The sequence below is a fragment of the Paramacrobiotus metropolitanus genome, unplaced genomic scaffold, assembly GCF_019649055.1.
Source record: "Paramacrobiotus metropolitanus isolate TYO unplaced genomic scaffold, Prichtersi_v1.0 Parri_scaffold0000049, whole genome shotgun sequence".
NCBI lineage: Eukaryota > Metazoa > Tardigrada > Eutardigrada > Parachela > Macrobiotidae > Paramacrobiotus > Paramacrobiotus metropolitanus.
Genome location: NW_026570269.1, coordinates 593,741 through 620,132, shown reverse-complemented (window position 1 = coordinate 620,132; position 26,392 = coordinate 593,741). Strand labels below are relative to the sequence as shown.

The 26,392-nt window shown below is 41.2% G+C and overlaps 8 protein-coding genes across 8 annotated transcripts; 3 read left to right on the top strand and 5 right to left on the bottom strand.

Moving 5' to 3' along the window:
• Positions 1–1,305: 1,305 nt before the first annotated feature.
• Positions 1,306–2,698, top strand: LOC129591892 (uncharacterized). Its single transcript, XM_055487747.1, has 3 exons — positions 1,306–1,707; positions 1,986–2,118; positions 2,233–2,698. Exons 1-3 carry the CDS (start codon positions 1,443–1,445, stop codon positions 2,330–2,332), a joined length of 498 nt encoding a protein of 165 aa, XP_055343722.1. The 5' UTR covers positions 1,306–1,442; the 3' UTR covers positions 2,333–2,698.
• LOC129591891 (beta-catenin-like protein 1) lies at positions 2,374–5,832 on the bottom strand. The gene is made up of 12 exons (XM_055487746.1): positions 5,455–5,832; positions 5,048–5,233; positions 4,840–4,946; positions 4,616–4,755; positions 4,361–4,458; positions 4,115–4,300; positions 3,883–4,032; positions 3,671–3,819; positions 3,375–3,556; positions 2,994–3,310; positions 2,699–2,771; positions 2,374–2,641 (listed from the first exon to the last, which is right to left on the bottom strand). Exons 1-12 carry the CDS (start codon positions 5,482–5,484, stop codon positions 2,538–2,540), a joined length of 1,722 nt encoding a protein of 573 aa, XP_055343721.1. The 5' UTR covers positions 5,485–5,832; the 3' UTR covers positions 2,374–2,537.
• Positions 5,833–7,428: 1,596 nt separating this feature from the next.
• Positions 7,429–8,662, top strand: LOC129592010 (tectonin-1-like). The gene has a single exon (XM_055487950.1). It carries the CDS (start codon positions 7,600–7,602, stop codon positions 8,395–8,397), a length of 798 nt encoding a protein of 265 aa, XP_055343925.1. The 5' UTR covers positions 7,429–7,599; the 3' UTR covers positions 8,398–8,662.
• Positions 8,663–9,355: 693 nt separating this feature from the next.
• Positions 9,356–10,279, bottom strand: LOC129591865 (uncharacterized). Its single transcript, XM_055487712.1, has one exon. The coding sequence runs from the start codon at positions 10,277–10,279 to the stop codon at positions 9,356–9,358; it is 924 nt and encodes a 307-aa protein (XP_055343687.1).
• Positions 10,280–12,674: 2,395 nt separating this feature from the next.
• On the top strand, positions 12,675–17,347 carry LOC129591858 (ectonucleotide pyrophosphatase/phosphodiesterase family member 3-like). The gene is made up of 10 exons (XM_055487704.1): positions 12,675–13,363; positions 13,612–13,966; positions 14,167–14,323; positions 14,533–14,738; positions 14,879–15,433; positions 15,614–15,823; positions 15,950–16,088; positions 16,224–16,428; positions 16,517–16,688; positions 16,948–17,347. Exons 1-10 carry the CDS (start codon positions 13,188–13,190, stop codon positions 17,101–17,103), a joined length of 2,331 nt encoding a protein of 776 aa, XP_055343679.1. The 5' UTR covers positions 12,675–13,187; the 3' UTR covers positions 17,104–17,347.
• Positions 17,183–20,019, bottom strand: LOC129591859 (uncharacterized). Its single transcript, XM_055487705.1, has 6 exons — positions 20,005–20,019; positions 19,554–19,789; positions 19,178–19,396; positions 18,872–18,998; positions 18,592–18,773; positions 17,183–18,392 (listed from the first exon to the last, which is right to left on the bottom strand). The coding sequence occupies exons 2-6, from the start codon at positions 19,660–19,662 to the stop codon at positions 17,311–17,313; spliced, it is 1,719 nt and encodes a 572-aa protein (XP_055343680.1). The 5' UTR covers positions 19,663–19,789; positions 20,005–20,019; the 3' UTR covers positions 17,183–17,310.
• Positions 20,020–21,198: 1,179 nt separating this feature from the next.
• LOC129591998 (very-long-chain 3-oxoacyl-CoA reductase-like) lies at positions 21,199–23,606 on the bottom strand. Its single transcript, XM_055487926.1, has 8 exons — positions 23,218–23,606; positions 23,093–23,139; positions 22,816–22,891; positions 22,517–22,627; positions 22,315–22,424; positions 21,825–22,007; positions 21,594–21,743; positions 21,199–21,528 (listed from the first exon to the last, which is right to left on the bottom strand). The coding sequence occupies exons 1-8, from the start codon at positions 23,405–23,407 to the stop codon at positions 21,406–21,408; spliced, it is 990 nt and encodes a 329-aa protein (XP_055343901.1). The 5' UTR covers positions 23,408–23,606; the 3' UTR covers positions 21,199–21,405.
• Positions 23,607–24,093: 487 nt separating this feature from the next.
• On the bottom strand, positions 24,094–26,311 carry LOC129591855 (dnaJ homolog subfamily B member 12-like). Its single transcript, XM_055487702.1, has 3 exons — positions 25,832–26,311; positions 24,807–25,776; positions 24,094–24,575 (listed from the first exon to the last, which is right to left on the bottom strand). Exons 1-3 carry the CDS (start codon positions 25,968–25,970, stop codon positions 24,473–24,475), a joined length of 1,212 nt encoding a protein of 403 aa, XP_055343677.1. The 5' UTR covers positions 25,971–26,311; the 3' UTR covers positions 24,094–24,472.
• Positions 26,312–26,392: the final 81 nt, after the last annotated feature.

The window sequence follows — 26,392 nt, the reverse complement described above, 5'->3', positions numbered from 1 at the left end:
AGCAAAATGCGAAATTATACACCACTAGTACTGCAGATCTAAAATCTACAGTATATCCTACAGATAGACATATATATTTAACCGATTCTGTATGGTAGCCTTTTAAAAATGTTAAGTATAAAGGACTTGGACCACTTTGTACCTACAGTGGTGCCTTCCCTTCTAGCTTATTCGGTAATGGTAGGAAGTTTGTTCTTGGCTTTCGGATCTGGCAGTGGCTTGTTCTTGTTGCTCTTTCCGGTTTCGATGAAACCGGCAAAGAAGGTCAGGCGCAGTGTCAACACGAAGAACAGACGTAAAAGAGAAACTCTTCCGAAAAGCGCGTCAGTAAACATTGCAAAACTATTAAACGACTAACATGACTAACGATGCGAGAAATGTTTCTGACTTGTAACGCAATTTTTAATAAATACCCTGGTACCTGCTTTATATCTACTTAATTTTTTTATGCTCTCGAATGTTTGTTTTTTTAGACGCTTGGGTCGAAAGACGTCCGTTTTGAACGAATGTTTTATAAGCATTTTTCTTCGCACAAGTAATAAGCAATACGGAATCGTAATGTAAGTTTCTTATTGTTAGTATTTCGAATAAACTACTTGGCACACAGACCTTTTGGATTATTTTGTGACAAATACTTCCAGGGGCGCTTTAGTTCCCATCTGCAAACAATGAATCATATTTCTAGCATATGATTGCTGCAGCGCGGTCAACCTCCAGTCTTAGACATGTTTGCAGACGCAATCAAAGACAACATTTACATAAGTACAGTAATTAATCAGCGCTCAACGATAAGTTGGACAACAGCGATGTTCTCGATAACAATTTACTTATTTACAGAGAGTGTTCACGTTAAGTTTACTCGTAGTTCAAATTCGCCTCGGACCTTTGGTTGATAGAAACGCTTTGGCTAAAGTGAAAAAATGTTATACAAAGTAATTTTTGCACGCCACGCTTTAGGCGACCAGTGCCGCTCTACAATAGTGCAGATTACTGACGTCGTAGTCTGCACTCTACACTATTAATTGTAGGGCGGTAATGGCATAAGATGACAACATCAACGATATGCATCGAAAATATAGAACACTATGCTGTTAGTTGGTAAGTATACTACCTGTACAATAAACAGTACTGTACTAAACTTAGGTATTTACAAACTGTGTTTGGTACGCATCTAAGAAAAAGGCATAATTATATCTACACCTACTTTAACCTTTACTGAGTTCGTGGAGGTGCCGCGTATGTACTATGTAGTACGTAACTCCGTTCATTAATTTTACAGTTAGCAACGTAAACAATTCTGAACGTTGAGCGCTAAGCAGTATGTATTACACACTAATTTTCCCCAAAATTTGAGGGTGTGACTAGGTCTGTTGTAACTGAGTTTTAAATACTAGTACCTGTTTCTTACTCACTCTGACGTTTAAACATGTACGAACTGCAAAATGGTCCCCGCAAGAAAGAATGCTGGTTCGTCAGAAGATACCATACATTTTAGCGTGCTAGATGAGTTCAGACCACGGACAGTGAATCCCCCAAAAGAAATAACGCAGGACTCCTGGGGATCTCGTTACTTGATTATCGCAGCCATTCTATGTTTAGCCGCAATTCCTTATTTCGCAGACGAAATTGGTTTTCTGTGCGCTTTACTGCATGCTCATGCCGGCGACGCCGATTCCCAGCATATGGTCGCTCAACACTTTCTGCAAGGTGATGCGAACAAAACATACTACAATCTTACCTTTGGACCGCATTACGCTAGTGTTTTATACTGTACCTATGGTAGACGGACCGGGATTTACCGAGAAACGGTCCCGTTCTCAGACGTGACCTGGCCTAAAACTTACGACAGTAGCTTTTTGATAAAAAGCTAAGGAGTAAAGGGGCTAACCCTCACTGCAGGTCTCAACTGGTGCTCAGTCAATACGATGGTTTTAATACCGTTTTATTACGGGGACATTTTAAAAATGCAAATTGAACTGTTATAGGTGTTGGAATTACACAAAACAAAGAGCACGCTTCCAAGTGGTTTCGTCGTGCTTCCGATAACGGAGACCACCGGGCAGGATACAATTTAGCACTCTCCCATGTGCATCGCACTCACGAATCACTCCAGCCTGGGTACTGTAATTTTTACTCGGTGTTTTACCAATATTGTTACGCTTTTCATAGTTTTCTTAAAAGAAAATTCGGTTGTGTTGCATTATGCCTAACAAAAAGCGTCCACATTGGTAGGGAAGCCGAAGTTCTGATAAAACGAGCAGCGGATGCCGGACTGGAAGAAGCTATTTATGCTCTAGAATACACATGTGCCGGAGGAAAGTGTCGTCGTTAATTTCAAATTATGCTCGATAAAGAAAGCAGGTCCGGCTGATGGACTACCGTTATCGGTTTTATTCTCAAGATTATGGAAGGAAACGTTCTATCCGGCAAAGCCACGCCATAGAAATTAACCAACAAGTTAGCTGTAAAAATCACTCAAATAAAATTAACAAAATGGAAAATCTCCATCAAATGTGTACACACGAACTCTAACGCGATTACGATGGAGAATCCATGAAACGTTGTACAAGGAGCGTCAATCGTTTGAGATCTCGCTGTTTACTTGAGTCATTTTTATCGTCAGCAATTTCCTTCACATATTCTGAAAAAGACATAGTCCGTTAAATTTTACCAAACGACTGAAATGAAATTTCCATACCTTTAACGACATTGGTAACGGTAGATCGACTGGAATTTCGCATCGAAATAATTCGATCGATCCGTTTTCTGACCTGAAAAAAGCAAAACTCACTCATCCTTAAAACGCCAGACTTTAAATATGCGATACGAGTACACCAGCAAAATACTCAATGGACACTTAGGTATTCTAACAGACACAAAAGCAAAGATAAGGGCTCATAACCTGTTTGACTTCTAACTTAATTTTTCCGAAAATTTCTGCAACCGGTATCTGAAGTCGATAAAACTTTGGGTTAATTTCAGTGTGAACTCACTTCTGCGGCGGCATCGTCGTAAACTTCGACAATCCCAATATCAATCCTCTGCAGCGTAAAAAGTCCATTTTCCAATCGTCTGAGGTCAAATTCCACTTCGGTATCATCGTCAACTTCAGCCCCCGTTTCCCGTAACGCACGTTTTTCGCGTGCTATGTTAGCCTCTTCTTGTGCAACTTTGTCTGAATACTGAAAATGCAGTTCCATCAGCCGCTCCACTTTCTCCAGATCGTTCTCCAAAAATTTTCCCATAAAGCGCTCACGTTTATCGCCACGCGAATTTCTCGCCAACGATGCCATAATCGCGCAAAGGTATTCTATAATTGAGCACAATTTCTGCCGGTTTTTTTATAATTTTTGCCAGCTTTTACTCCCACGCACCTTCCGTTTCATCCCGTGTTGGACCACGCTTCTTATGTTGCTTGGGCGGCTTCATAAATAAAGGGAATATTGTCCGTAAACCAAGGATTTCAATGAATTTATCGCATAGATCGACTCCCTCGTCGCTGGACAGCGCATAATCCAGAACTTTAATTGCGCTATTCCGTGACTGCTTCTTTTCTCTAAGGCAGAAGTAGGACCAATGCGACAAATGCAGAAAAAAGCTTAAAACGTAAAACAAAGACACTCGAGCAAGTAGCAACAGGCAACTGACTTACACCTCAGTCCTCACTGACCTTAACATCAGATTCATTAACTGTAAACCTTCACCGTCCAAAAACAGTTTTCTGTTTGGAGGGTACATCAGAGCTGAACACAGACAGTCGAATAAATTTTCCATCATTTCGTATTCTTCTCCCGTGCCGGGATCGTGGCGCTTAAAAACCTGTTACCGACAGCTTAACAGTATTGCAACCGAATTTTCAAAGCTACAATAAGAATAACATACCGCTAACTGGTGCAACAAAATGTCAATTCCATCCGTGTCCGTGCGTTCACCAACAAGTTTTTCGCCCAACATTTTCCGATTTTCTTTGATTTGCAGTAAAATGGATAGGATTTCACTCGCATATAATTTATTAACATCGAAAGCTTTCATCTAAAATATATCATCAAAACACATTCCGCAATATATATTTTGCAGTTCTCCTCAGAAATACATACGAATATTCACTGCCTACCTTTATTCGTTTCAGAAGCCATCTTAACAAGCCCATTCTTGCCAGGCTTTCCGAGCTTTCAGGTTTAAATTCCAGAATATTTTCCATTACGGACAACGTGTTGTGCACGCCGTCGGCTTCCTCTTTCACAGATTCATCGAGTCGCTCCATGTTTTGCAACAGACTAGCGACGACTTGCTGCTGCAGCTAATAACAAAAAGGCCTTTAAAACGGGTTACAGCTTCAGGTAGACATCAAGCAGTTTACAATCGCATCGACAAGTTTCGTAGCATCCTCCACAGATTCAGTTAGTGTGTCCACATCGGTTAGCTCTTGAAGCAAATCAACGACTGCTATTGAGATATCTACAACATCAAACGTCTGAAGAATAATGAACAACGAAAGCGTAATAAATTTTAACAAAATACAGGTGAAATGATGCAAAGACATTCAACCTTGATGGAAAAAAATAGTATTCAAGCGCTTGAGCTTTATGTACAGATACTTGCAAGTGCACTTCACCTGTGTTTTCATGAGAAAGAAGCTGCGTCAAAGTCTGCATTGTATTCATCTGGAGAACGACGGAATAGAGGTCCGGCTGTGTAGCAATAATGTGCAGTTCTTGAACAGCATCATTCAATTCGATCTCAGAATCCATAAACCTATGGGACATTAAAACCGCTGCGTAAAAGCATACGAGTAGTACAGTACCGTACAATACACTGTTCTAATTCACAAGCACGTACTTGGCCGGATCATCAGAATATTTTACGCGATGCTCTTGGTTCTTTAATGCTTTTCTCTCGAACGCATTGAGCATCTTCCGCAATGCAGTGTCATCAAACGGTTCCGCCTACCAAAAATTACATGTTAAATCCGTACCCAAAGTTGCGAACGAAACGACTAAGAATATCAAGTGAAGACAAAATAATACGAGACATTCGAATTACATACACTAGGCGCTGATTCAATTTTCTTCATAATTTCCTGCGTTTCCGCGTCGAAGAAATCGGCGGGAAGGTCGCCGGGGCTACTGGGAATCGGTTCTTTCTCTCCATTGGCGATCTTACGGCTTTTGGCAGGCGATCCGAGCTCCTTATCCGCAGTCTCGTCATCACCATGCTTCCCAGGCTTTTTTGTCTACAGATTCATACCAGAGCTTTGTAGATTCATACATGTGCATTCTACGCCAAACCAACAACTTAAGAAAAAGATTTCCTTATTCTAAACGGCAAAGAACGTATAATAATGATATAATTTTTGGGATTGAAAACTTTTCATCCTTTTGTCAATTCGTGTGATCTGCAACAACGCAGATGCTTTGAGACGGTCTCGGTACCACTGCCATCCAAGTACAGTACCTTAAAACGTAGGATATCGTTGACATTCATAGTTCTCGCAGGTTTTAGTTCCTTCTATCCAATAATTTTAGAATAATGCGACACCGGACAAAAGGAAATGACCGCAGCAAACGATTACAACGGCCTCCACATGCACAGATCCTCGACCCGACCAAGAAGTCGTAAATTTGTAATCACTAACCCAACTGGCAACTATAATGGATGTGTGTCAACCATACTGCACGCTGCCTTCAATTCCGATCTTACTGGAAAAATCCCAGTTGTTCAAACGATTGAAAAAAACCGCATTTGTAAGGATTCTTACAAGTCAAGAGAAAGGGAGAATCGGTGAGAAGGAAATGTTTCGCAGTGGATGAGACTCCCTAAACCTAAATATAAGTTTTTCGACTATGTATGTACAGGGCTTTTTAAACCTATCTGATGTACCTACGCTGGTATGTAGTTTCAAAAAGTTGCTTGCTAACCTCCTGAGCGGGCAGTCTTTAGACTATCTTGACCCGTACTACAATTTCCGCCGCCGACTGTCGAGGAATTACCCTACACGGGCCTACAATTGGAAAAATGTTTCATATACAATACTTACATATATGAAAATACTTTTATACTCGTAATAACATATACCGGTCAGCCTCAGGCATTCTGTTTGAAAACTGTCCTTGACGATTTTGTTTTTTAAAGTGGAAATGTGCTGCTAATTAATAAAAACGCCCCTTGAGGTTTGAAATACAGTTATACAGCTGGACAGGTACAATTCTAAACGTTCGCCTGGCAGAGAAAGATGTGCTTACGTTAGCGTGGGATGTCACTGACTTATTTTATTTCAAACCAACACTTCAAACTGTGTTAAGAAGCAATCAGAAATCACGATGTCACTTGTGTGGACATGGCTGCGCCTTCCCACATCAATTCTACGGCAGCAAACGCAGGTGCAGCGGCGTTGGAAGCGGAAGAAAAGAAGTCCCGGTTTTAGTTGTACTTAACCTAAGAGGCAGATACGTCTTTGCGCCGATAGATTTCGAATCAACGGGCCCTTGGGGACCGTCCGCTATCGCCATTATTAAAGCACTGGGCAAACGACTCTAGCAACAACCACGCGAAACCCGTTCTCATGAATTTTTACGCCAAAGATCTAATTGTCACTAGAGATACAGCGTGGTAACGCGGCATCGTTAATGGGAACGACGGAAGGAGCAGAAAGTTTAATGAAATTTTGATGTTGTAAAAATTGCTGAGTTTCTAATTATTATAAAATAATTGTACCACTGGTAAAATAAAGAGACAGTAGCGAGAAAAATGTTAAATGGTGCAAGGCCAAGCAGGTCGGCGACGTTGTGTACAATGTACTTGTACAATACACTTTGCTACGTCCTTGCGCAGTAACGGGACTATCTAATAAGCCGGTTTCAGATATGTATCTACTGCAATAAAATTCTGAAAAAAGCACCTATACGTGTGTGTTTGAAATAGGCGGTGATCTGCATAATAAATAACAATTGTTCGAATACTGTACAATCTGGAAATTTGCTAATTTAATTTAATGTCCACATGTCTTACAACATTACGCAGCTGTTGATGAACTTCTTGTTAGATTAATTTGTACAATATAAATGAGAGATGCATTATTTTTATTGTTGAAGACATTCACATTATCATAATATCACTACTAAACGCAATAATAGTGTTCGGTGATATTATGCATTTTTTACGTACTTTAATGTTGGTAAATAATGTTAGCATTTTTTACGTATTTCAATGTTAGTATATTTTAGTATACAATGTGAAATGTATTGCACCTACAGGCTACAGTATAATATACTTGTATTGTTTTGTAACCATAAGTACTGTACTTGTACAGTACAGTACATACGTACTGCTAACGCGCGAAGTAATACTGTAAGAGAACTGGGTATGACTACAAGCAAACTGCCGGAAGAAAAATTTTTCTACGATGCTTTTTCGCCGAGAACGAAATTTTTTTTAATCATTTTGCTTAGAACACCAAATTAAGATTATGACATTCACCTTTTACGCAAGCCAAATGGTGCGGATGTTGATACGCGACTGAGCATCGATCTACCGCATTTCCCGCTGATTTTACTCTTATATCACCGCTTAATAATAAAACTACTTACATTCATTTCAATCATGCATTCCTTAATCAGACTTCTAATTGCCATGATTTACATTACGACCCATCTGGAGCAGACGGGCGGACAAATATGGACTCGTATGCCGCGTTTATGCGATCAGATCGCTGCGCGGGATGATCAAGTATGGTGTGTAACGGATGACAAGAATCTGTGGCGTTGGGTATGGGGACTACACGACTGGTCTTGGGTGGATGCTGAGAAATATCAGAATAAAATGCAGAACGTCGGTGTGGGATTCGACAATTCCGTCTGGGTCGTCACCGTTGACGGTGAAGTACGGCGGATGGTCGGGCAAAACTGGACAGTGATGGGCACCATAGCGACTTTTAACGGATCGAAACTAGTACAAATATCCCCACTCGACCAGTATGAGGCTATGGCCGTCGATAGCAACGATACAATCTGGCATTATGGCAATGATTCCTGGCGGGAATTCGCGGGTTATGCGCAGTGGGTGACCGTGGGTAAAGACGCCAGTGTGTGGTGTGTAAGACGGAATCAGGAAGTGCTGCGATGGAATGACACCGACTGGGAAGTGATGCCGAAGGTGGATATGGAGATGACTCGGATTGATGCGTATGATAACAGCCGTATTGTGGCGACAGACGCATGGAAACGGTTGTATTTGTACATAAATGCGGGAGAACGCTGGCTCGGTGTTGGGACACCAGAGTGGCCGCCGGGACCGAAGTGGAAACTGTTGCAACAACCTTACCCTAACTGCAAACAGGCGGTCGCTTCGAAACTAAACATTTGGTGTTTAAGTGATAATGGTTTTGTTAATAAAGCGTGATACGATTTAATTTTTATGATTCAGAGAGAATGCCGACACAGACGATTTTCGGTTCACAAGGTTTTGCAAAGCACAACAATTAATTTAAAAGTTAGGCGGTCTTATAATTATTAGCACAGGCTGTTTCCGTTACAACAAATTCACGCTCCACATCGCTCGGAATTTCATATTCAGCGGAATCTGCGTTTCAGCTCTTGGATCATTTCGATGTACACTTGCACAGGGAAAACTGTGTGATACCTGTGATGACACCTGTGATGTAACCTTGAACAGCTGTATTATGCAGTCTTAACTTCGAACGAGTATGGAGCACGAATGCTGCGGTTTCCAGCTAATACGGGCTTTTATTTTACACATTTAACTTTCGTTTCACTTTATTCGCGACACAATAACCGACTTGAGCACGATCAGATCATGCAACGTTTGGTAATGCACGTAGCAGATGTGGCCCGCGGCAGTGACATGGAGTCTGCATGACGTAACGTGAGTTATTCGAGCAACTCAACGGAACAGGCAAACTCGTACTCATACAAATGGTTGCATGCTTACCGTTAGGTATAACTTTCGCTTTTTGCTTTCACCTTTCTGCTTCTCTAAGATCTTTACCTGGAATGTTGTAAACCTAGAAATGAAAAATTAATGTCATTTCCAAAGAATCTGTTTCAAGGAGAATTTTTCCGCCAGCTTCCGGTGCACACCTAGGGTAGCTTATGGTTAGTTCCGGCAAAGCCGAGTGCAGACTCTTGCACTGCCCATCTGTTCCGAACTCAAACTATATAACACTTCACTTTTCGATCGTATATAATGAATCTGTTTTTTTTTATTTAACTCTTCCTGTCAGGAATTAATCTATTAAACTTGCCAGTACAAATACAGTACAATAATTTATCTTTGGAGTGACCTGCCACAATAACTATGCATTCACGTGAGTCTGCAATCAATCATGTTGATTAGCAATTTAACCGATCACACCAGATGTAACTGCATAAATGCAAGAGGTAAAATTTGAGTGAACTTCACTGCCAGTAATACTGCGGTACATTATCACATTTTCCTCCAGCACGGTGCCACATAACCCCTCTACCAATTCAACTGCCGGCTTATTGTCAGCGAAAACTTCCATCAGGACACCACGGGCATCCGGTGCTCTGCTGAGCAGAACATGGAGGATCTTTTCCGCAGCTCTGCCATCCGTCGCCACCAACGGTCCAATCTTCCACATTCCATTGGCATAACACCGACGAATTATTCCATATCCCAAGAGTCCGTCTCGTGATTTATAGGCTACCGCAACGGCTCCCGGCTGCCGCATCCACGCTTGCAGGAAATTTCCCGGCAGATGAGCCAGACCGGTGCTTTGATTGAATACAGTCAATTCCTGGAGTGGCACCGTGTTGGCATCCGTGATGCTGTCATCTTCTGGATCATCAAAACGATCCAGTTGACCAATCTTGTAGATTAGTACCTTTCCCATTGACTGGAATCCATCGCGTTGGTACCGCTTAACCATTGTCTCAACGGCGTACATACCAATGCAGCGTTTGCCGCAATGCGCCAAAGCAGCCTCCCACAAGCGCGTGCCGTAACCCCTATTTCGTAGTTTGGGATCCGTTATGAAAGCGCCGATGAATGAGTTAGTTTTGGAGTAATTTATCGCAATGAGAATGCTGACGATGCGACCGTTAAGTTTTCCTACCAAACACCCATCTGGATCTATCAAACTGAAGAGAGGAAAATCGTTGACACCGGATGACCATTCCAAGGCGCCTTGGCTGTTCCATAATGAATGCAGTTTGTTTAGCTGAATCAGATCAAATGGATCACGGACTGCGCCAATCAAGAATTCATCCTCGTCGACATTGAAAATTTCAGGATATTCCATACTGACTAACAACAGACGCGCGCGATGTGTATAAAGCTTAAGATTTTCACAGTTTTGCCACCAGTCAGCTGGCACACAGATCATGTAGTAGACCAAAACCTGGTGTTGGAAAGCTTTTTCCGGAAACCACCCAGTGTAGCTATAGCACAGTTTTTCCTCTATCGTGATCCAGTTTTGACAGCTTGGAGTCGATGCACCGCGTGGTGCAACACCGTAAATTTATCGGAGGCGACACTAGACTCCCATGATCGATAAAGTCACACCAACTAATTTTAACGCTACAGTAGGTATTGCCGTATCGGCATAATACCGTATCGGTATTGCCGTATCGGCATATGGACTTCAACTCCAAGTTCAGTAACGTCAGTTACGGTACTTTAACTGTATACTGCACACGTGAACGGTGAAACCATACTTTTTGTAGTCACCCGTATAACCGGTTGATCGTAGATATTGTACACACAATACAGTGCGCACTGCAGGTACTGTAATTAAATCTGCATTACGTAACGATATGCATGGCCGGATGTTTTACACCTGGCATAACATTTCAGAGTTAACGAGAAACGATAAGTACGAATTATTGATAAGGATGCCAAATGAAAGAATGAATTCTGTAAAAGAACGAATTCTGATTCTTGATATTATATCAGTATGCACTGGACATTTATTTGCTCCATTGAATTATGAATATTGCAATTGAACTTAGGTTGCCTATATGTTGACCACATAAATTCTCGTATTGATCGTAGCAGCAGTCTAAATTGCAACGATAACTTTTAAATAAATTCTGGGCTTAAACATATAATTTGCTGGGTTTTGCTAATGTTATTTATTACTTATATATCGGATGTATATGATTTGAAATAATTATAGTACTCCTCCACCTGCGTTTTTTATTACTTCATCTTAATTATTTGTCAAAGCCTCGTTGGAGGCGCAGGCAGTTCCTTTGCGATTTTGTGCAGGCAGCTTGTTTGGACCCGCATGAAAGGGCATCGTTATCATAAACTGACTGCACCCTAAATATGTAACTTTAAACTCGAAATGTGTCTGTATGATCAGATAATAATTATTAACATCTTCTGCCGCATGGTCAGCATGCAGAAAACGTTTTGAAAGTATTCTGTAACTATTCTGCCAATGCGGATGTCGTCCTTACAATCAGTCCACGGGGGTCGCTCCGGTGTTACGACCTAAACAAATCGGCAGTAAATAATAATTATTAAGTTACGGTCAGCCGGTCAGGTACCGGTATCGATATGCCTGATATAAAGGCAAATATAAAGTATGATTATATGTATCGGTAAGTTTGCGGAATTCATGGTTAAAACCCGGTTCGTCGAAGTCATTTATCTCGTCGGTAATCGCTTTTGCTGAATAAATTCAGGAAGTGTTCATATCACATTTACGTATTGAAGATATGTCGCTAAAAAACTTTCGTACAAATTTTGCAGCTATCCTTGCTTAACTGCCCGGATATGACGCGTAATTAGGAGGTCGGGACATTATATAGACATTAGAAGCAAACAATTGGTAGCCCAACATTCCAAAAATTTTTGCTTGCGTATGAAAGACCGGCATCAAAGAACCATCACGTTACATAATACTGTGCAGGCCCACTGTCAGGCATTCGGATCGTACCGCGTAGGCCTACCACATTAACTTCTGCACAGGAAAGGTTGCAGTACTTACGTGCTGCAAGGATTTACAAACGAACGGTCTAGACTTTATCATGGCCTTTGCGAAGATCCTAAGCTGCTTTTTCATTCTCTGTGTAGTTGTATCGTTCTTGTGGATGACTGTGATTTCTGCGACTATTCAAGAATCAAGATGACCCCAGCGCAATGGAGCTACTTCGATCCAAGCGTGGAATCTGTGACGACCGATGTAGGTGTGACGGGATTTGGCAGTTTGGAACATGCGTCTGCAATTACTGCAAGGGCTGAAAGGTCACCGAACAGTCCATCAGTTGAAAGGTCACCGATCAGTTCATTGGCTTAGTATATTCATACCTCTACGGAAGGTTTCCGATTTTTTTTTGTGCAACGTTGAAGCAAGATTTTTGTAGCTAAATTAAATATGCTGTCATAAACTCTATGCATCTTCATATCAAGGTCTTCGAACCTTGAGAACGCACCAATGTACGCACGACGCAATATTTCGGATGTCTACAAGGGATTTGATTTCACTACTTCTACACAAAAGACTGCTGCGAGAAAGGGTTTGGAGAAATCACATAAACGTACGACTGAATTCGCTGACGGTGCAACCATACTTAAAAAGCACGTGCAATGCATAATAGTCGATACGTATTGCAGTTTAAAAAGTCCAAGGACAACCGGTGCTTCTATTGTACTCGTACGTAGAACATTTTTGCACTTGCTTAACTTCTTACCACCAAAAACCCTCGAATGCCAGAATGCTCGAAGGCTTTAACTTGCGCTCAATTAAAAATTTTATTACTGTTTTTTGGTGTCGTACGGAAATTGTGGAACACCAAAGTTACATTTTTATCCCACGCAAATGTCAGACAGACATACGGATATATAGATATACAGATATTCGTATAACGCGCAAATAGACAGATACAGTGCATCTATTTGGTATGCGCTAGTGTTTTATATGTTTTTACAATTATTCTGACAAGCGGGATAAATTGGCACGTATTGCGTGACTCATTTGATATTGTCGATCCATGCAGCTACAGTTCATACTCATAGTAACTGCGGCGATCGACATGTTCGAAGCAAATCTGGATCCGAAACCGAATTCATACTGCGCAGCATCAGTTCTGAACTCTGGAAATTAAGGCACATGTCCAACCGATCAAGGGGTGTTCCGATTAGAGATGCGTTAAACACTGAGCTGATACATCAAAAGTTTTATTCCTTCTGGGCATTATAAGATGATCGGAGTATCAAGTTTATTTCTGCAAATCGTTTGTTTCGTGTTTTGCGGTGAACTGGCAAATCCGTCCAGCTTGCGCGTGTCGTCGTACGATTCTAGGCAATCGCCATCTGGTAATTCCTGGCAGGAAACAGTCAGCCAGGGAGCTCCAAATTTTGAACGTTGTGCAAAAAAGTATATACGGAGATTATCGTTGACATATTATTTGAGTAAAAAAGTCGGAGTAATTCAACTTTTAATACCCGTGTTTTTAATATACCGTGTCAGTATGCATACGAGAACCTGTAACTGCCCAGTGCGTAAAACCAATACAGTAGTAGTGTTGTTACGTTTTATATGTTATAATACTAATTGTAAGTATAGCGCGTGCAGCATAAGCCAACAGAAATCTAGCTGTTGCAAGATAATTTTATTTTGCGCAGGTATGGATTTGACCGTCCACTCTTACTGGTGCAGTCCCTGGATGGATTTGCTACGCGCTTTGTTCCTCACGTTCCTTCCGTTGCGTTCCTATTTCAGCAGGCGCTGCACGCCAAACACATGCGCCCGGTGTTCCCTACCAGCACCTATCCAAATCATTACTCCATCGTCACAGGCCTGTATCCCGAGTCACACGGAATAATAGACCAGACATTTTATTCAGCGGACAACACCTCGTTCTTTGTCAACTATCGACCGAGTCATGCAGTTAGTGACTTCTGGAAAGGTCATCCAATTTGGGAAGTTGCGCAACAACAAGGGAGAAAGGTTTTCACAAAATATTGGCCAGGAGGCGACGTAAGTTTGACCAATGACGGTAGCCATTCTGTAACTTTTCCGGCTTGTATAATATAAATGTGTTGTAAATACGTAACTTATACTTGGATATTAACAGTTAAGTTTTCTATTGGAACTTTACCTGTCTAGCGCTTGGCTTCGAAGGGCATCTGTTTGTTCATTAATTGGTCGAAATGATTTTTATTCGTGATTAAAATTAGGTTGTCATAAATGGCGTTCGTCCAACGAACTGGACCACGTATTCCGATGTGGAGCCTTTTGATTCCATAGCCAACACCGTTATAAACTGGATTCGTCTTCCAGTAGAGCAACGTCCGGATATGATTTTAGCGTATCTACGAGAGCCGGACTCGTCCGGTAGGCTGGCAGTGCGCATTCGATGCTAAAATAATCCACCAAATAAGTAAAATATAAAAACATTTTTGGAGGGTTCAATTCAAAATGCGTGCAATCTTAAACGACAAATATAGATTGTCAGTGTGCGAAATAATCTTTAGCATACGCATCTATTTACGACTAAGATTTAAACAGACCTTACAAACCAGTTGTATGTTGAATTTGCGCAGGCCATGCGGCGTTGGAAAACAGCGCGAAATTCCAAAATGCTTTGCAACAAGTGGAAAATTATATGACGATGCTCATGAATGGGCTGACAGAAGCCGGTCTTGTGGATTGTGTGGACCTTATTGTCCTGTCGGACCATGGAATCGCGCAGTGCCTAAGTACTGTGGATCCGCATGCCGAGCGCGCCAATCCTGTGGATGCTTACAGGGTAAATTAATTAGGAAATTCAAAATTTGCATCATTGCATACCGAAATTATTGTTGAGCGTTTTGACTATTCTCAGTTAATCACATGGAGGTCACATAATTATGGGTAATACAGACCAAATAAACATACATAACTTTGTAGTCTAATGGTGCCATGAACCGGGTGACTCTGGCAAAAAATGCCGACGTCGATCAAGCGGTGTCATCGCTGTCTTGCCCATCGCAGAACTCTCCTTATCAGGTTTACAAGAAGGAAGACTTGCCAGTACGACTGCATTACGTCAACTCGGCCATCATTGCTCCAGTCATAATTCTGCCCAATATTTCGGATATCCTCTTTCCACCCGAAAGCAATCAGACATGCATTGACCGCTTCCAAATGCATGGCTGGGATAACCTGTACGACAAAATGCAATCCATTTTCATGGCGTATGGGCCATCGTTTAAAACAAAAACCACGGTTGAACCATTTGAAAATGTGGAGCTGTTCAATTTATTATGTGATCTGCTGAATATTCAGTGTGTAGCTAATAACGGAACGCTTGGCAGTTTGCGCCACATAATACGCGAGGCAAAAGAGGAGACAATGCATGCCTACCACAACGAATCGACCAATTTTTACCCGGTGAATTTTATTTCCTATCCGCAGCAAAACGTCAGGGCCGGTGTAGTTTGCAAAGAAGGTTGTCGCGAAGAGGTAAGCCAGACCATAAATGTACTACAGTTTGCAAAACTTTAAATGCAAATCATAGAGAGAAGAGAGATTCATGAGTGCTAATTAAGCAATTTAAAAATAACAACATGGGTCGTTGCAGTAATTAATTAAAAACACGAAAAAGCGAGTTCCATTCAGATAATTGCAGAGGTAAATTCACAGGTTACTTTAAGCACGTTACCGAGCGATGTTCCCAGAAAAGACTATAATCCTCGGCCTGCCGGGACTTCCGGTGGTGTTCTGGATACGGATATCAGTTATCTTTCCAACTCTGACAGCGACACTGGGTACAACACAATTCGTCAAATCGCATCCTGGGTATCTTTTGAACTACCACCAGTTTCTGGAAATGAACTCCAGGAAAGTTTGAAAGTAAGTTGTTTTAGCAGACGGTAAACATACGTGGTATCACGTATATGATTAAAAATCGTTACTTGTAAATACGGGACAAGTGGATTAGATTTTTCTCTGCATTTCGTAATGAGCATGATCGCTTAGAGTGGAAAAGGAGTTGACTGCATCTATAAAGATCCAAGGGTCAACTCTAGTGCCGCGTTTTCCTTTCCGTGTGCTGGTTTGAATGTTCCTAACACAAATGCTACTGACAAAGTTGTACCTGTTTCGCTATTTCCGCCAGGTAAGCAATCAGCGGATGTCAGCTTAGAGAATTTACAACAGATCGGAATTGATATGGCACTGAAGTCGAAGAACAGTTTTTAATCTATACACAAATGTATTTGTTTGGGTTGTGATGAAAATATTTAAACGGTAGAACTGGCAACCACAAACACCTCGCGAATTGAATCCATTCTGCACACCAATATAGTGCCGATGTACCGATCGTTTTATGAAGAATACTGGAGGCGCTTGCTTCAACTGGTAGCTAGCTGGAACAGAAAGGAGACACCGATGCACATTTACGTTGGACCTGCATGGGACCGGAAACCGCCGTTTGGCGTTGCAGACAGTTATTTGCGGTATGGTATAGTTACAATAAAAGCGTTGAAATTGGAACCTCACATACTTTGTAAATATACAAGATAAGCTCGAAGTTGTCCTGTGAAGGTCTCGGGATACCACTACAGAAAAGGATGTGCTCGACAACACTGTTCCGACTCATTTTTATTTGGTGGCTTGGAGACAACGGACGAAAGAATACTGTTTGGAAGACGAATGTTCACATGAAGTTATTTCGTTCATTTTACCACACCACATGCAAACGCAGAAACCATGCCAGGTAGAAAAAATGCATAGATTATTTAAATTTAAGGCCAGAGTTTATTGCTTTACTTTATTTTACATAATAATATTAAAGCAAGCGGCGCGGCAGTTGCTTAGCGTGTGTTAAATTAACTTCGATTTATATTTTCCAATGTTGAATCTTGCGAAGAAGTGGGATATGGAAATGAGATACAAAATAATGCCTCCGATCCTTTAATACTGGCATAGCCAGTGTATGTTTTCATCCACTAACCATAAACTATTGCTAAATACAGCCGGAGCGATTCTACTTTTTGACCAACTCAGCCACTATAAAAGATGTGGAACGGCTAACTGGATTTCAGTGGTTCCCAAATTTTTCCTGGCAGCAAGCGGCTCGTATGCGGACCTCGTTAACGGATTATTTATGGGATGATAAAAACCCTTTGTAGTCTTTTAGTAGGAAATTAGTTAACGCTTTTGTTTTAAAGTTTCCTGGTTTTTCCTCTGTTCGAAATCGAAGTTTACAAGTCTGGCGAAATGTTCCTCGTTTTACTGGCTTTTCGTATGACATAAATAAAGGGTGTGCAGCATTTATAAATGAAGATATAGACACTTCTTGGAATGTATTTGCAATATTAGCAATAAAATTAAAAGATTTAACACTGCACATTTGTCGAGAACGTACCCACAGCGTTATAATAAATTGCCCTCTCTGTACTTCTGGCACAATCAACTGGGATAAAAATACTCTTTTTTGTATACGGTATACTTCCGCGATTTCCGTACTGATGTATTTCGCCCCATTGTTTTTCCGCTATCAAAAACGGTTTATCAATTAGAATGTCGCGGAGCCATTGATAATCGCAGCTGCAGTGTAACTTCCATATATACTTTGCTTGTGATAACCGAAAGGGGGGCTCCACATCATACTCCAACGCTAATAATTTCAAGTTTGGTAAACTCGATATTGCGGTTTGACTCATGAAATCAACTGTGCTGTCGCCGAATTCCAGCATTCGCAGATTCTTGTATGAATACAACGCGTCATCCGGAATATTAATATTTTGACACTGCCAGAATCCCAGCCCAAGAAGATGTGGGAGGTTTAAATTTTTTAAAATATTTCCGGTGATTCCATTATGATAGCCAACTGTTAATTCAATAACATAATTTCGAACCGACTCAAAAAGATGTTCGGTTAGCACTCGGTTGCCCTGCATTTCTATCGTCAAGGGGCGACTTTTGCGGAGAGTTGCAAACTTTCGGAAAACTCCCTGAATTTCATCGTTTGTTGCCGAAATTCCACAGGCAATGTGTAGGATAGAATCTTTGCAATCGTTGGACTGCGAGGAAACGTCACAGTTTCTGCTGTTAAGACTTCTGCATTCAGTTGCAGAAATGTCATCAATCTGTATTACCGGCAAACTCAAAGCACCTGTGGACTTCTTTGTGGATGCAGGTAGTGTTGTTCTCGTCGACGATACCGGCGCGGTTGACGCCATTGTAGTCGACATCGGCACTGGACAGTTGTAAGCGACCATCAGTTTAACTGCATCGTACATTGTCATGCCGTCCCGTTGTCCCATTTTAGCTTTAGCGTTTTCGTCTCGAGGCAGAATCGTTGGTTTTTCCGAGTCAACAGAAAGGTCATTCCAACCATAGTGCATAACGGAGCCGATATCGTAAGGAACGCCATATGTTGCCATCTTGGGAAGGATTTGGAAGTTGCTTTGCGTTCCTGTTCGATGCATTCGCTTAAGTAAGAAAACTCAAAACAACTACAAAAGGCTCTATATATTTCTGTACTCACAATTAATTTTGTTAGGTGCAGTGCTGTATCCTATTGTTTTTTAGAAAGTTTATACTCATAATACCGCACAACTGAAAAGCAGCATTCACGCTGGTCGTACCACTTTTTTTTATGCAACGTTATTTACCCGGTATAATATTCTCTTCAAATATGACGATATGTTGATCGCGATCGGGGCGCGATTGCTCATGAAAGATGCCCAGTGCGTGCATGAGCTCGTGCTGAATAGTCCCATGTAACATGCAATGTTCTCCAAGATTCAGTACCTGCTCACCAGTCCGCCGTCCAATTATGGAGCTGCACATTGTGCTGTAGCAGAACGATAAACATTGAGGGAAAACAATGGTTAATTCAATTCTTGATAAATAATAACAAAGCCATTTAAAATAATCATCAGAGCTTCATACCTAACTGGAGGGTAGACGATGTATATGTAATCCGGCTCATCGTCACGTTCTTTAAAATAAATGCATCCCGAAACCTGCCGTGTTAAATCATCCATTGCTTTCCGTATCATGATTTGTTGTGACACATCTGGAATGCGACTGTGAATATTTATGCAAAACAACTATTTCTGTAATGAGATTCTTAATAGTCCTATGAAGCATACTACAGATATACGAAGAACAGGTACCAGTATTATTATAATTCAGCTATTTTAAATTTACGCGCAGCAACACACAGGTATGTGTTTGTGATCATCTGCTTTATACCGAAATTGTCAGATATTTTGTAAGGCACCGGTGTTCCTCTGGGCCAATATTGTTCGGGTTGCAGTTCACCGGTAAAGGTGAGCGACCCATCCATAAAGGCGCTATCAATGATAATATCGCCCTGGAATAATTGCGCCGTTTTTCGCAATTCCGTTCGCGTGCACACAAGCCGTTTGCGCAGTTTATTGAAAATGTCCTTATCCAACCGTCGTTGCCATCCTAGAAAATATCGAGTTTTACTGCGAAAGTGAACAATAATGAAACTTGCGGATTTACCGCAAAATATGCCGCTTTGTGCCTACCACTGGATGCGCAGATTGGAGATATGTACCTCTACAGAAAGTCTCCCTTTAATTAACTGCAAAACTTGAATTACCTTTTGGTACCTTGGATCGACGTACAGCTGCCGCATTCCCCAGCAATTCCACGGAAATAAAAAAAGCAGGGAATAGCAGATTAAGGAAAATCAATTGCATCTGCCACATTCTGCCGAGGGCGTTATTGCTGTATACTTTGGAAGGCGCCAAACTTGCCGGCACAACCTCTCTTATTGAAGAGGTAATTGCTGATTTAGGCTTGCGTGGATGGAATAAACTTTTACATAAAATTGCGCTAGAAATAAAACAGCTGCGAAAATTACTATCAAGATTTATAAGTATGTAAAAGTCAAGCTTTCAGTGCTTGATGCTGCGATATTGTAACTTTAGATATTCAGAAATCTCATTATTGTAACAAAGTTAGGTTGTACTCGTACGTGTGCTCTTTGTCCCATTGAGTACTTGTATAGTTGCTTCAAATAATGTTAATATTAATCTGACTTTACTTACATTTCTGTGCGTATTGCAGTTTCTAACCTAAGACAGGTTTTATTTCATGTGATCTGGCGACCTTGTACACCTTACAAAAGATAAGCATCTAAGATTCTATCAGTTCTAAAAATTCAGATTAAATGATCAGAAATGATAATAATGATATTAGTAGTACTTGCAGGTAATGGTAGGTTAGATGAAATTGCGGTTGAGTTTATGTTTAAATAATGAAGATCTAGCTTGTAGTTTCGTTGTTGCGCTCTTTTGTGGGCTTGCATAATTGTGACAAAAATTATAATACAGGCTACAGAGTACAGCTGCCACGTTGAATCCTGTTTTAATGTGCGCTGTCGAAAACTGCGAATTAATACAGTTGTTTCATGATACAAGAGAACAATCAGATAACGAGACGTTTTAGTATTTTGTGATACGTACCTTAATCAGCGTTGCATTAATGCTGATTGTTAATTGTGCTTACTGATCGACTGGTCGGAAAAAAATCAAGCTAATTCTGAAATGTTTAGATTAAATTATTAGCTTATCATAGGAGTATTGAAAATTACTGATTCCGGCTCGTCTGTGGCGCTTTGAGGTCGCTCAAGTTCCCAACGCCGTTTTCCGGCTCGCACTGGGACAGTAAGAAACCCTTCTAAGGCTCTAACATATGTATCATTGCAACTATGCGACCGACCATTTAACGGTTATGGTGTAATGCAGTATGCAAACACTGCATACTCTACTCGGATAGACGTACATACTCTGGTTAATTAACTCAGTTAACTGTGCAATGTATATCCGTGCAGCAGGCTGCAAGTATAACACATTTTATGCGAAGTCAACCAAAAAATACCCGTGGTCAGTGGCCAAGATTTGTCCCGGCTGAGTCTGACGACTGACGAGCACTTTCTTATACAGTACATGAACGACAACATTCAAATCTGTTGCAAGACCTTTACTCCAGAAGGCTCCGGTTACTTGCGATATTCGACGATAGCAAATCAAACTCTGTGAAATCGTACATAGTTTGAAAAAAAATATTCAGTTTTAGTTAGCGCTCCGACTTTTTTTAACAAGACCATAAGCGTCAGTATTTACGAAAGTACTGTCCATGTAGACCGAAAACTATTGCACATGTGTCAGGTTTATATCTGACGGAACTCATATTATTATTGTTGTGTAAATTACCGGCCAATGGGCTCTACAGCCGCAAAGCAGTAGTCTATTTTCATTTTTTTAGTCTCAACATATCTCCTGAAATATTTATAAGCGGCATTTTGGGTAGAGAAATTATGCCAACTTATAATGAAAGCTTCGCTATCGAAAACGCCACAAAACTATCACATAAATGCCGCATTTGAGTATAAGTACTGCAACAGAATAAGGGAAAACGTTAAAACGCGGAGAGTCAAAATCATTTATTTATTCTCCTTTGTATTCGCCAGTTTCTTTCAATTTGTTAATGTGTCTGGTTCGTCCTTTCTCCATAATTTTGCGCAGGACCTTCGAAAATATTCCAGACGGCAGATGCTCAAATATCCAGTTCTAAACAACAGATCACGGGTTGCACTTAACAAAAACACTGACTAACTGACGTGACGCTCAGTAACCTGGATGCAGTGTGAAGGATGTCCGTTGGTCCGTGAAAAAAATCCCACGGAATTAAGACAACTTCGGGCATATGCTTCGGCATTCAGCATAAACAGGTTGGTCTTGCTTCTTCCTGACATATTAGTTGCCACTCCGTAAGGGAAGATCACCTAACCATGAAGTAACAGTGTTTTGATTGCCGCACCATGAATTATGCGACAAACATAGTCATCGGTGCACAGATTTTTTACTTGAGAAATTATCCCTTTATCGTTATATTCGTGCTGGAGGGCTCTTCCCAGAAAATCGTTGTAAGCTTTAGTAGCGGAATATTCGGCCAGAAGCGGAATAGGGATGTTTCCGGCGGCAGATGATAAATGAATGATTATGCCTTTGTTTCTTGCAACCATTTGAGGCAGAATAATTCTGGTCATCTGTGGAATTTATACGAGTACATGTTATTATAACTTAATAGCCGTACTCGTAGTTACATTGCGTATTCAAATAAACACTGCATCCATATAAACAGCTCACATATATTAAATATTCTATAATTTATATTATTTTCATGAAAAAAGACTTCCGCATACAGAAGACTCCATCCAAAGGAACGTAAGCGTAATCAGTAGGTTAGAAGTTTATAAGGAAGAAATTTTTGTGGGATACTAAAGATTAACGGAAACTTGTATCTACGAATCACCACCTAAAGCACAGTTTTTGGCTTATTTTGGTTATGCTTACCATAGTTTGCGCAACACAGTTAACGCGGATCATTTTCAACATAGCATCAATGCCACCGGGAGCACGATGGAAGATGTCTGGATACAGCAAGGCCATGCCGACGTTGTTGACTGTAATGACAATCCAAAATAAAATTACAGCACTCACAAGTCATAAACAACATCGAAGTACGATGCCGATAGCACATGATAGCTTTGCATACCCAGCGTGCCGATCTCCAAACCTTCCAGTTCCGTGCGGATTTTTTCGTATATCCGTTCGTCGGAACCAAAATCAGCCACAACAATACGCGTGAGAACATCATGCTTTGAAGCTATAATATACAACAGGCTCGATAATCATTATCGTTCAGTACAAATGTGCACCTTAGTTCGACTGAATAGTGTGACATTTCAGAAAGTCCCCGGCTCACATGCGTGGCCAGTGGCGAGTGAATTTCTATTGATAAGGTATATCATTATATGGTATGCCATACTGTTCTATCAGTTTCAACGTATTTACCAATTTCCTTTGCGACACTGTTCAGTTTATCTTCACTCCGGCTAATCAAAACGATATCGCATCCTCTTCGTGCAAGCTACAAAAATAAAGGGACAGTGAGAAAAGCCAAAGCTTTTAAGGGATATACATATTTGAGATCTCAGGAATATTAATAAATGATAGAAGTTCTAATTGTATCAGAGGTAAAAAACACGTGGTCAGTAAAGGCTATTTCATCAACCACTAAACAGCAGGCGGCACGGAGCATGTTTAATTAAGAAAACAATCAGTTGCTTACGTCAAGTGCATATCCCTTTCCGATACCATCTGTAGCGCCGGTAACAACTGCCAAAGGAAAACAAACTATGTGATGCATTCTTTTACTCGTATATTGAAATCCAGGCCTTCGAGTTTCAGCCATACCTGCCCATTTTCCGAATTTTCTGAAGTCGACAGTTTTACCCAGACGTTCTGCTAAGAAATACACATACACATTTTTCCCAAAAATATACAGCGTGCGAGCTAGCAGAAAGAGGACAAGGAGAATCCCGGTTGCCGCAAAAGAACTTTGACAGGAGCCCAGAAAAGACAACAAACAACTTAGGGATGCCATAATTCTTTTAACTGGATTATAATTTGCAACCAGGCCGCAAACCAAAAACGTTAGTCTTAAGCTTGTAACCGAGTTACCAGTTCCTCAACTTTGCACTCATGTGCCGTATGCTGCAGCACGGCTGCACTTCGTGTTATCGTTACTTCTGTCGAAATCAATTATACAAAAGTCATGCAAAACGCCTATACCTATCTCTGCAGTCCGTAGTTGATAATGTAATATAAGTCTATCCTTATTTTAACAAAGATACCTACGAGCGATCAGCTCACAAGTCGCTAGACCGTAGTTATTGGATGCATGCAGCGTATGCGTATAAGTACGTATATACGTTTGTATAATTATTTAAAAATTAATTGTATCGTAATACTTTGTATTTTGCAACTGTGTACCGATTGCATTCAAGGCGAATCACTTGCGAGGGACGGGTATTACTGTGCAGTTGCCACCTGTGGAAAGAAATTGGTAAAACGTTGGTTATAAACTTGTATGAAGGAAGTGCTGGTTTCTGCCTCCGTAATCCGTATTCACGGTTGCCGTTTCTTAATTCGAATTCCGAACTTTACGTTTCTTAATTCGAATAAAATTATTCAGTCACTTTAATATAGGCAGGTATCTACGTCAATATCCAGTTTTCAGTAAACTACGGACATTGTGATTCGTGGAACATATGTCACCGTCTCATGCTGTCCATGGATATTCAGAGTTCATTTTAAAATAATATAAAGCACAGTAGCTCACAATAACTTCCAATGTGACCATAATATTACCAAAAAGAGGGCTTATGTTATCAGAGCAAAAGCATCACCTGACGTAATATCGTCAGAAACTTAACTTTGGGCAAAAGCAACGCCTCACACCGGGAAAAATGATAAAAACAACACGAAACCAATAAACAAAACATTTGACAATCAGTTCCAGAGACACACGAGAGTACGGTACTATGATCTGTCATTTATCAAAATGGGAAATGTCACAGACGCTAATCAGTGGGGGAACCAAAGGAATTTCTGACTGCCATCTTTTGTAATGATTGTACATCCACATTTCCTTCCTTAGAGCGCTGTATCAAGCTGCATGCGCTAATTTTTCATATGCAGAAGCTAAATTGTCACACGATGGCGTGGTCAAGTCTTTGCCTTTGTTGATTAATTTCACATCGCCGTACAACCTGAAAAGGAAATTCAAATCCTTGAACGATTTCTACTGCAGTGTCACCCACTAAACCCAGAGCCGATCCAAAATGTTAAAGATGTAATATCTATATTTCACTGTCACTGTTCGTAATACAACTATATGATCACAAAATTATTACACCAGGTGAAATTACATCCGCATCAAATTTTTCTATTAAATACCGTAAAATTCAGCTTAAGCTGCAGTCAAAACAATGTCTACTTACTTTCCTCGCCAGATAACATTCTCCTTGTACGCCCGTTCCCGCATGCAGTTCTCTTTCAAATTGCTCATATACACTTCCTCCACATTTCTCTCGATATTATACCAATCTTTACTGGTCAGCTTGTCCAAGTCGTCCTTGTAGTAAAATCTTACTCCTAAATCGCGAGTATTTTTCGGATTGGGATATTTGACCGACTGATGGAGACTGAACATGGGCTCCGTGTATGTCCAGGAACTCAGGGCGCTTAACCCAAGGAACAAGAGCAGCGGGGACAACTGCAACAGCAACGTCACGATGCTGGTTTGGCGCTGTTGGCCTCCACCAGCATTGCCTTGACGCGAATAGTCGGCCCGGTCATCGTCCGCCTCCTGATTGAACCTCTGGAACCCCGTTCCGAAGAACATATTGAAGATGTCATCGGCCGACACATCGTCCTCGTAGAACATGAAATTCCCACTACGGTAATACCGTCGTCGACCCGTACGGCGCGCGGATGATTGTTCATACCGCGTTGTCTCGTAATTTTCTCCATGGGTGTCATAATCCACCTTTTTCTGGGGATTTGACAACACAGCGTAAGCTTTTCCGACAATCTTGAACGCCTCACCAGCATGTGGCGCTTTATTTTTATCCGGGTGTAATACTAAGGCCAATTTTCTGTACTGCTTTTTCAGCACCGCTTCGGAGAAGTTGGTCTTCTCCACTTGGAGCACTTCATAGAATGTCGTACACTTTTTCACGCGGATCACAGCCTGATTCTGTTCGTCGGTGTACTCTTTGTGAGTATCCGATCCGGGACGAGATTCAGCAAATTCCGGAGAGGCCGGAGGTTTACGACGCTGACGAGGGTGGGAGGAGGAACGAGATCGTGATGGCTGCTCAGGGGACGGTTCGTCCGGATTGTTCTCCTGGTTGTCATCCGGACGGTCCTGTCGCTCCTGACGAAGCTGGGCCACCTCGTCCAAGAGATCTAATGAGCAGCACATGTAGCCGATTAAAGCAAATTCAGCGGAAAAAGCGTTTACCTTGGGCACGTGAAGTGGGGAACAGTTTTATCGATTTTTCCAGGAAGCGAACAGCCTTCTCGAGATCACCTGCTTCGATACTTCGCTGGGCAATTTGGATGCAGCGATCACTCTCGTCTCTGTTCATTTCTGTTGCCATAACCCAGATGACTACGGTTATGGTCACTTAGGCCCTCGTCAATAAGGATGATGCTGGACAGCCCAAACCAGATTGGATTTGCAGTTTCACAAATTTTCTGGTGTGCACGAAACTCGCCAAGTTCAAGCTGCTAATCCAAGGATCCGTTTCCCAGATATCGAGCCAGCGTGTGTTTTGAAGATCGTGTACGTGTTTTCCTGGATAACAGATCCAAAAGTATCATAAAATTAAAATATAATAAGAAACAATCAAGAGAACCACAGATTGAATCAAACTTGTAAGCGAGTTAACGGTATTACCCAGACTGGTTTCTGGTTTTGTAATCAGTAATCCAAAATTCCAAAGCTGTCTACAGTCTATAGCACGCAGACGCAGTTGCTGATTCGCACACGCGTATACGTAAATTAGCGTAGCCTCTCTCG

What these genes read in the sequence shown, in the direction of transcription:
- LOC129591892 (XM_055487747.1), top strand. Translation starts at nt 1,443, where the DNA reads ATGGTCCCCGCAAGAAAGAATGCTGGTTCGTCAGAAGATACCATACAT. An exon ending in CGCTCAACACTTTCTGCAAG is followed by an intron (nt 1,708 to 1,985) that starts GTGATGCGAACA and finishes GAACTGTTATAG; the next exon opens with GTGTTGGAATTACACAAAAC. An exon ending in CACGAATCACTCCAGCCTGG is followed by an intron (nt 2,119 to 2,232) that starts GTACTGTAATTT and finishes CCACATTGGTAG; the next exon opens with GGAAGCCGAAGTTCTGATAA.
- LOC129591891 (XM_055487746.1), bottom strand. Translation starts at nt 5,484, where the DNA reads ATGAATGTCAACGATATCCTACGTTTTAAG. An exon ending in AAATTGAATCAGCGCCTAGT is followed by an intron (nt 4,947 to 5,047) that starts GTATGTAATTCG and finishes AATTTTTGGTAG; the next exon opens with GCGGAACCGTTTGATGACAC. An exon ending in TTTTGTTGCACCAGTTAGCG is followed by an intron (nt 3,820 to 3,882) that starts GTATGTTATTCT and finishes TGTCGGTAACAG; the next exon opens with GTTTTTAAGCGCCACGATCC.
- LOC129592010 (XM_055487950.1), top strand. Translation starts at nt 7,600, where the DNA reads ATGCATTCCTTAATCAGACTTCTAATTGCCATGATTTACATTACGACC.
- LOC129591865 (XM_055487712.1), bottom strand. Translation starts at nt 10,279, where the DNA reads ATGGAATATCCTGAAATTTTCAATGTCGACGAGGATGAATTCTTGATT.
- LOC129591858 (XM_055487704.1), top strand. Translation starts at nt 13,188, where the DNA reads ATGATCGGAGTATCAAGTTTATTTCTGCAAATCGTTTGTTTCGTGTTT. An exon ending in TTTGAACGTTGTGCAAAAAA is followed by an intron (nt 13,364 to 13,611) that starts GTATATACGGAG and finishes TATTTTGCGCAG; the next exon opens with GTATGGATTTGACCGTCCAC. An exon ending in AAACGCAGAAACCATGCCAG is followed by an intron (nt 16,689 to 16,947) that starts GTAGAAAAAATG and finishes TGCTAAATACAG; the next exon opens with CCGGAGCGATTCTACTTTTT.
- LOC129591859 (XM_055487705.1), bottom strand. Translation starts at nt 19,662, where the DNA reads ATGTGGCAGATGCAATTGATTTTCCTTAATCTGCTATTCCCTGCTTTT. An exon ending in CAAAATATCTGACAATTTCG is followed by an intron (nt 18,999 to 19,177) that starts GTATAAAGCAGA and finishes GTCGCATTCCAG; the next exon opens with ATGTGTCACAACAAATCATG. An exon ending in ATCGTCTACCCTCCAGTTAG is followed by an intron (nt 18,774 to 18,871) that starts GTATGAAGCTCT and finishes GTTCTGCTACAG; the next exon opens with CACAATGTGCAGCTCCATAA.
- LOC129591998 (XM_055487926.1), bottom strand. Translation starts at nt 23,407, where the DNA reads ATGGCATCCCTAAGTTGTTTGTTGTCTTTTCTGGGCTCCTGTCAAAGT. An exon ending in ACTGTGTTGCGCAAACTATG is followed by an intron (nt 22,008 to 22,314) that starts GTAAGCATAACC and finishes TAAATTCCACAG; the next exon opens with ATGACCAGAATTATTCTGCC. An exon ending in ATCCTTCACACTGCATCCAG is followed by an intron (nt 21,529 to 21,593) that starts GTTACTGAGCGT and finishes TCTGTTGTTTAG; the next exon opens with AACTGGATATTTGAGCATCT.
- LOC129591855 (XM_055487702.1), bottom strand. Translation starts at nt 25,970, where the DNA reads ATGGCAACAGAAATGAACAGAGACGAGAGTGATCGCTGCATCCAAATT. An exon ending in CCCCACTTCACGTGCCCAAG is followed by an intron (nt 25,777 to 25,831) that starts GTAAACGCTTTT and finishes GCTGCTCATTAG; the next exon opens with ATCTCTTGGACGAGGTGGCC. An exon ending in AATGTTATCTGGCGAGGAAA is followed by an intron (nt 24,576 to 24,806) that starts GTAAGTAGACAT and finishes TTTCCTTTTCAG; the next exon opens with GTTGTACGGCGATGTGAAAT.